The sequence below is a fragment of the Orycteropus afer genome, unplaced genomic scaffold (assembly GCF_000298275.1).
Source record: "Orycteropus afer afer isolate SDZICR_OR568_19922 unplaced genomic scaffold, OryAfe1.0 scaffold00003, whole genome shotgun sequence".
In the NCBI taxonomy this organism is placed as follows: Eukaryota; Metazoa; Chordata; class Mammalia; order Tubulidentata; family Orycteropodidae; genus Orycteropus; species Orycteropus afer.
In genome coordinates this window covers 5,335,196-5,344,155 of record NW_006921590.1, presented here as the reverse complement: position 1 = coordinate 5,344,155, position 8,960 = coordinate 5,335,196, and the positions used below count along the sequence as shown (strand labels likewise).

Sequence of the window (8,960 nt, the reverse complement as noted above, 5' to 3'; positions counted from 1 at the left end):
CCCCACCTGCTTTTTGAGGAGTGGCTAGTGGGTTTGAACCGCCAGCCTTCTGGTTAGTAGTCAAGTGCCTTAGATTATACAAATGAAGTGATTTATGGTCCATGGAGAGGACTGCTCAGTTGCTGGCCCTGCTGGGAGTGCCAGGCCTTGAAGTTGACAAAGAGTTGGCTTATATATGCAACCAACCTCACAGAGGTTTCAAAAAGAAAGAAAAAATGGAGAAAAGGCAAGAGAGTGAAGAGAGAGAAGAAATATACAGAGTGAGGAGAAAAAAGAGCTGTATCTCAGGTCAAGGGCTGTAACACAGAAGAGAGAAAGAGCCTGGAAGAGGCACTGCAGTAGAGTTGGCTGTGACAAGCCTGGAAAGGGTTCTGAAGCAGAGTCAGCATCAAAAAGCCCCTAAGAGGCCTAGTGGTAGAGTTGGAGGTGACAGGCTTGGTAAGGGCCCCGTGGCGGAGTCGATGGTGACAGCAGAAAACTGCTGCTAGAAATGTAGTGAAGGGAGCTGAACAAAGCTGCTGCACTGGCTATGATCTGGGTCATATAGCAGTGGATAAGCAGAGAGCAGAGAGAACGAAGGCAGAGAGGCCTACATGGCTGAGAGGGGGCATACCCTGCCAAGAGGAGGCCTATCCTGAGGTAAGGGAGAAGCCTTAATGGCTGAGGTGGCATGCATGGCTAAGGGGCGGCCTGTCCTGAGGGAGCTAATAGGAAGCCTACATAGCTAAGAGGGGGCATGCAGGGCAAAGAGAAGGGCCTGCTTGCTTGCATCATAGAGAGAAGCTGAGAGAACTGAACTGCACTGAAGGAGGAGAGGATGCATTCTACATTTTAGGGGAGACTCCCAGACTTTTCCTACGTGTTTCTTAATCCTGATCCCATGTGATCCTGACTCTGAGTTGTACCCTGTTACTTCCTTAATAAACCTCTTAACTGATAAGTATGGTCTTTGAGTTCAGCGTGGTCACTGTAACAAATTACTGAACTCAGCAGAGAAGTAGAGATTGTTGTGGGGGTGAAAGCTGGTGTCAAAAATTATATAGAATTTGCAGAGTGGAGGTATGTCTAACCTTCACTTCACAAAAATCAGCTTTGGGCTGGTCCTGCTTCTTACCTTTAAGGAATCTAGACAGGTTCTGATGCTACTATACTGCAATCTAATGGCTGAAATATCTCGGATTTGCTTCAAAATAATTTGGAAGTGGCAAGGAAGTGGAACTGGGTGGAACCTGAGATGATGCAGGATTGGCTTCAAGTTGCTAACTGTTGAAACCGGGTGATGACTATATACATTAAGGATCATTGTAACACTCACTCTACTTCTGTAAATGGTTGAAATTTTCCGTAATAAAGAGTTTAAAAAAAAAAAAAGCTGGGAAATAAATAAATAAAATGGTCCATTCTCAAGGTGTTTTGTAAAGATAAGAGGATTTCTGATCATAGATTTTAAACTAACCCTGCATCAGCTACATAAATCTATTATAAAATGACTTTTTTATATCAAATTGGAAACTAAGTAGCTTTTCATGTAGGACTTAATAGAAGGCCTGCAATATTTAAGATATATAGAAATAGCTAAATCTCTTGAATTTTCATCTACGTGGAATATTCTCAAAGCAGCATGGCATTTATAGAATGATGTTTCTCATTGTTGCCTAGTTTTTACAAAGGTAGGTAGCAAAATAACAAACAAAGTGAGTTCCAACTCCCTGTGTGTGAGATTTAACTGAGTTTAACCTGAGCTGTAATTCCAAGTTATATGCTTCTAAACGTAAGCCAAAGCCATATATAATCACCATGGGATGAGCTGAGCTCATCATTTAAGGCAATGAAAATAAAACTATTTTTCTCCAAATGAAAAATACATTGAACTTCAATTCTGGAGTCCATGTGTATCAAGACTAGACTGCCAAATCGTAGTGCTTTCTTTCTAAAAAAAGAGGAATTTGATGAAAATGCTATTATTCAAGAAGATAAAGCTGCCACTTCTTTGAAATCAACTTTTTACACAATTTTCCCAGCTAAGATAGAGTAGAATCTTAGGGTCCTGGAAAGGAATTTAAGGAACAGGTATTATGACCAATAATTGCCTTTATGACACTACTTCATTGAACCCCAGGGGTGAAGAAAACATTTGGTATGTTGAAGGGCCTCTTACTGAATGCCTGTTAGGTGGAGGCCCAGAGTATGAGCAAACAATGGATCATGATTTCAACAGAGGAAGGAAAAGAAATAAGATCCACAATGGTCCCATCACTTGCACATGTGGAAAAAAGTGGCTTTGACATCTCTTTTTTAAGCTATGTTCAGTAATACACTTAAATATCAAAATAATATAAAGATTTCTGGCAGGAAAAATAAAGACAAAGACTCCAACTTGACACATGACAATATTGATACCACCACAAAGAGTAATAAAATCAATTATACAGACTAACAAGAAAAAAAATTAAAGGGAAATGTTATTATTTCCCTCTATGAATTAAATCACAACATTGTCATCAATATTCCCACAAAAGGTGCAGTCATACCACTGAAGAAATTAAACATAAGCATTCACTGCAAATTATACAAAGACCATCATATAAATGTAAAGAATTGTTAAGAGAGCCAGTCTAGGCAAGGGTACCACCTGTGCATGCTCAAGAGAGCCAATCAGCCGCTTGCGGGCATGCAGGGTGGCTGTCCCGTTCCTTGCTGTTTTCCCTTCTGGTAGTCGGCTACCAGTGTGGTCCTTGCCCACACAGCCTTGGAAACAGGTGTACTCACGGACAGTTAATGGTTGACCAATTCTCAGAAAAACAGCCCCACTCCACCACCTGACCTAATCCTCCCCTGACCACATGCCCATATGGACTTGTCCTAGCCCACCATCAGTTTCCTAATTGCTTACCTACCAATGAAGAGAGCTTTAGCTATATCCCAGCTGTCTGTGGTTTTTGCCTTAATAAACTCTTGTTGCTCCATGCCTCAATAGAGTAGCTAATCTTACCCTATAAGACTTGCTGCCTCCCTAACTTGAGTTGCTTGTATTCTTGATAAATCTCTCTTTACATAGGAAAAAATTTAAAAAAAAAGAATTGCTAAGAGAACTTTTTGATATCTCTAGTTTTGCAACAGGCAGTCAATTGTGGGTAAGTTCTTTATAAAACTAGTTATATTGAATTATTTGTAAGATACAAAAAAAAAAAAATCCTTCACTGCTGTCGAGTAAATTCCTAGTCATAGTGACCCCTCCTTGGGTTTCTAAGGTGGTATCTTTACCGAAGTAGATTGCCCAGTCTTCCTTCTGAGGAGTGGCTGGTGGATTTGAACTGCTAACTGGTGGTTAGCAGTCAAATGCCTTTGAAAGTACACCGGCAGAGCTCAAAAAATATATATGTAAATATGTAACTATAGAATATGGAAATGTTGTATGTAATGGCTAATGTTTCTAAACTTTAGATAGATTTTCCTTAAAACAAACATGAACTTCAAACAGCCTATTACAGTGCATCATGAAGAGAGTAAAACACTTGCACTTACTTGAGATAGCAGAGCCAACTCATGGTGACATGTGACTGCATTCCGGTTGGCTTCCATAAAATACCTCTGTGTGCGCCTCCGTTCCCGTTCCAGCTTCTTTTCCAAGGCAAGCTGGGATGTGGACAAGCTGTCTAAATATTTCATCATGATATCTGATATCATTGAACTGACTTCAACAACATCTGGGCGGGCTTCTGCATCCGGAGTGAGGCACCTAAGGAAGATGAGCTCATTTCAACATTCTTTCTGCTCAAGGATGAAATTTGAGACCAGGCAATGAGGTGTGGAGAGTTAAGGTTAAACCCTACTGTGTTTCCATGATGGTGTTTGTACCCAAGAGAAAGTGGGGTAAGATGGACATCAAGCATAGCTTTGAATCTGAGACTTCTCAAAAGCCACTGGGAATGTTAGAGAAGGAGAGGGAGCCAGACGGCCCCTGCTCACTTGTGCTCACAGATGAGGGTTACAGGCTAAGCAAGAGACTGCTCCTCAGGTTTCAGAACAGGATGATGGGGACATCTTCTCCCCTGTGATAAGCCATTTCATGAAATCACTGCCAACTCATCAGTCAGTGAAACAGAGAGGGATACCCAAAATATAAGCTCTGATTCTGGATGTACCAAAAGAAGGAAGGTTTCTTGGGGATGGGGGTGTCACATTTTATTGGCCTTTTCTAACTATATTTTGGCAATATTTGTACAATTTGATTAGTGACAATATCATACAAAATATGAAGTCACAAAAATGAAAATCAAACCAGGTACTGAGATGTTTAAGATGTTTGCAGTAAAGAATAATTTTGAAGGAAAAAAAAAAAAAAGCTAATTTGACATATTGCACGGTAATATTTTCTGTGATTTTGGAGATGGGAAGTGTCAATAGCATAAAAAGGAAGTGTTGTTTGTGTCATAGCTAAGCACTCAGAGACAGCTATTATTTCATGTTCATGGGGCCAACAAATGAACAAGGTCACTGGTATGTTTTGAATACCTCTGGTATTGACTAAAACATTTTATCTATTTTTTAATTCAAATTCTCTAACTTCACCAAGGTCATATGTGCTTCTCAATAAAATGTCACTGTGTGGATTTTATTTAAAAAAAAAAAAAACTAATAGTCACACCTTGCACTGGATTTATCAACCTACATCCTATAAATTTCACCCATACTGATGTCTCCAGGAAAGGTTTAAGGATCATTAGCTCACAATTATGCTTTACAATAGAAATCAAAATAAGACTGTCACTTGTAATTTATAATTATTCTTTCTTACTAGTTATTAGCCATGAGTTTTATTCAGGTTTTAAGACATCACTTTATCATAAAGGTTTTTCTTTGTGCTCTTTCTTTTTAAGTTCTGAGGAATGGGGGTTGCACTATAGTTATGACAAACACGTAACATCTGCTGAATTCATATTTCACGAAGTTCACACTATGCATTTATTCCATACACAGTAATGCCAGAGATTGTGACAACAGGTACATAATTTGCAGGGCCTAGTGCAAAATGAACAGTGGAGCATTGAATCTCCCCTTCCCATGACTTGCCACTCTAACTCATGGCAGATGGGCTACTCCAAAGGGATTTCAAACTCCGTGATGCACTTGGTTCCTGAACTGGAGGTGAGCAAGAAGCCCCCACTGAATCTGTCATGGAACACACAGTGCAGGGTTGGTTACTGCCTTGCCTGCCCTAAGATTCAGCAGGGTACACACCCTACTCCAACCCTCTCCACTCATGCATCCAGACCTTGCCAGGGGAGGAGGATGACAGAGGAATACAAGCCACTCCTCAGAAGGAAGTGAGGCAGTCTACTTCCATAGTGATACTGCCTTGGAAACCCAAGGAGTCGCTACGAGTTGGGTCTGACTCGAAGGCACATAACAACAACAACTGTTGATATGGCCCAGTCACAATGCAAAGTAAAGGACAGCAGTGGTGGTGGGAAAAGCACAAGGTGCTTAAGGCCACACTGGGCCTAGGGTACCAGAGGACAGGGAGCAGATGGCTAAGAAACCCTGGCAGGAAGATGGGGAGCGAAGGGGACCACACATGAGTTACGACTGCAAGCCTCCAGAACATGCACCTTGTTCCATCAGACTTCATTTCTAAAACACAAATTCAAAGATAAAATTAAGAATTTCATGACTTTGACTACACAGCACTAAACACTAAAGACGGTATATTTGAGCATGGTGTTTTATGCAACTGCATCAGTTACAGGCACGTGGAACTGCCCTTGTGTGGCCATGACATATTTGCATTTAAGTTTCTTACTTTTGCTCATCATCACAGAAGAAACTAAGTTGTTGAAGTACACCTTCTAATTAAACCAGGTTTTCATCTGCTCTCACTTAATTAGCAAAAGGGGTTAAAGCTGCTATAAATTCATGTCTGATCTAATGTTTATTATAACACTGTCATCTAAGCCTTTCATCACTGCAGATACTCTAAATTCTTAGACTGCAGATACTTAAATTGACTCAAGTACTATTTGCTTGGGGTATCAAGGGATTAACAGCTGAGCATGTTTTCGAAAAAAAGAAAAAGGCAAGGTAAGGTAGTTTGGCAAATGATACAGTTACAGTGTGAAACCTAAGAGAGCAGAAACTTGAGACTGCTGTGTTTTTCTGGACTTCCCAAATTTTCTGCCTTTGACAGGGTGCAGTCTTACCCTGTTCTCTAGTAGTATAGTGCCTAAGGCATTTGACTGCTAACCAGAAGGCTGGCAGTTCAAACCCACCAGGCACTCCTTGAAAGGCAGGCTGGGCAATCTACTTCCATAGTGATACTGCCTCGGAAACCCAAGGAGGGGTCACTATGAGTTGGGTCTGACTTGACGGCACATAACAACAACAACAACAACATGGAAAAAAAAATAATTTATTTGATAGCTCTATCTGTGAAAATATTTTATTTAAATTCCCATGGGTCTTATTAAAAATTAGTCAAGTTACTTAATATTCATAAGAGCTACATATTTATTATAAATCTAAGCTGAAAATGAAAATTGACCATTTTTACATAGATTTGGTTTTGGGGAGATATTTCCTTAGAAATATATATATTTAGAGAAAAAAATATATATAATTCTTTAGATCAGTTAGATATTAGGACACTTATTTCTATACATGACATGAAGCACAACAGTGTTTTTAGCATATTTGATACTCTTCTTTATATAGGAGATCTGGTGGCATAGTGCCTAAGGCATTTGACTGATAACCAGAAGGATTGGAGGTTCAAACCCACCAGCCACTCCTCAGAAGGAAGGTTGGGCAATCTGCTTCTGTAGTGATATCGCCTCAGAAACCAAGGACAGGTCGCTGAGTCGGATCTGACTCTATAGCAGTGCATTGCATTGTGTTATATTGTGTTTTATATACTTTATTATAGCTAGGTTCTTGGTTCTAAAAAGAGTAAAAGGAACAAACAAAACTGAACTTCTGCCAAGGTTACAGAAGCCAAAATTAAGAGTATTTACTTTGGTATCTAACTTTCATTAGGGGAATAGATACTTTGAAGGACATTGCAAATAAGGATTTAGTTTTATTTTTGTCATTGAAAGCTGATTAGTAAGGTCTGTGGGTTATCTGGAAACTGATGGGGAAAAAACGAAGACCAAATAAAAGTGTTTCCAAATGATTTTACTTTGGGAATGCTTGGTTTAAATATGTAGTCTTTCTTATGAAAATAAGGTCAAAACACCTAAAACAACTTTTAAAAGATAGACATGTTCCCCTAAACAAACCATAGTTTCATACATACCTAAAATGGTTTGTTATATTGCTACTCCATTTTGAAACCCCAGCCTCTGAAGAGTATCCAATTTTGCAGTTAATCTATATAATTATGTAAGATATATTCACTGAATAAAAGGATTGATTATAAGATTTACATAGTCAGCCCCCACCACTTAAAGTATGACATGATGTACACAAATACATTTATTTTTTTCTATAGCAATTTCTCTTTCCTTTTTTTTTACTCCCAACAGTTTATGCACATTTAATTTCACAGCCCCATTCATAATCCCCAACCAAAAAGAGCTCTCCTCCTCTCCCCTCTCTGTGACTACCCCCTCCCTGTGCCCTTCTTATCTATGCATTCCTATCTGTCCAGCTTTCCCTCTATGTAACTGCTGTCCCTCTGACATCTCATGGCTGATAGATCCAAGGGATGTATCTCCCTAGGGTATATGGGGGCATCTCCCTGGGGTAGGTGTTCTGTATGTAGGTCTTTGTACTTTTGGGCTGAGAGCCAATCCACAGAAGTGAGTCCATTTCCAGGCACAAAGGATGACCTGGGGCTGCAGTCCTGGGGGGTTCCACTAGTCTCTATCTGACCAGTAAATTCTGGCCATTTTTGTATTTTGTTCTACATTTTCCTCCCGCTCTATCCAAAATCTCTAATTTTTATCCTTTTCCAAGTGGTTAGCTTTGGTAGTCAGGCACTGTCTAGTTCTTTTGGTCTTGGGCTCGGGAAGGCTAAGGTTCTCGTGATCTCTTGTATCTTTGGACTGATTGTTTCCAAATGACTTTGATTTTCTTCATTCTTCTTCACTCCAGATGAGAGGAGAGCAACAGTTTTATCTTAGATGGCTGCTTGGAAACTTTTAAGACCTCAGTTGCTACTCACCAAACTAGGATGTAGAACAAGATTTCTATGTACCATGTTGTGTGCCAATTGAGCATGATGTCCCCCGAAACTATGGTTCATACCTATAGCCCAGGTGATTCTCTCCTCAAGGTGTCTGGTTGTCTCTGAGAAGCTATTCCAACCTTGTCGGCTGTTACTTCTGTAATATATGTGAATAATTCTGTAGTACAAGTACATATGTAAGACTATCTTCAGCTGAATCGAGCCTTGGTCTTGGATATATTCCTGTTTGCCTACCCCAACCTGATCTTCTCACCTGTCTATGCATTTACCCTTAGTCCAGCATTTGCTGCCACTGGTAATGCAGTATTGTGCATGTGATAGTGTTTGCCTCTTTTGGGCACATTTCTGTGTTCTCCCATTCCCCATTGTTACCATGCTAGTCACAGTCCTTTTTTTGTATTACTTTTTTTAAATAACTTTTACTGTGGTAAAAACATCCACAACAAGACATTCGCCAACATAACAACTTCTAGATTTACAGCTTAGGGACATTGATGATATTTTTCATGCTGTGCCATGATTATTACTATCCTTTTCCAAAATATTCTACTATCATTAGCATAAACTCATTGCACTGGAAATAAAAGCTACCCTTTTCCCCCTCTCCCTCCGATCCCTGGTGACCACTATTAATCTATATATACTATTAATATACACACACACACACACACATACATGCATACATATATACACATATATACATATATATGTATACATATATTTATTTATTTACATATATATGTATACATATACTTATATATGTATATATATA

The 8,960-nt window shown here is 39.5% G+C and overlaps 1 protein-coding gene across 1 annotated transcript in view; it reads right to left on the bottom strand.

Moving 5' to 3' along the window:
- NEK10 (NIMA related kinase 10) overlaps positions 1 to 8,960 on the bottom strand; it is a 425,054-nt gene that overhangs the window by 143,285 nt on the left and 272,809 nt on the right. The window contains exon 24 of the mRNA XM_042780294.1: positions 3,526 to 3,739. Within this exon, the coding sequence (XP_042636228.1) occupies positions 3,526 to 3,739 (214 nt within the window). The remainder of the gene's footprint in view (positions 1 to 3,525; positions 3,740 to 8,960) is intronic.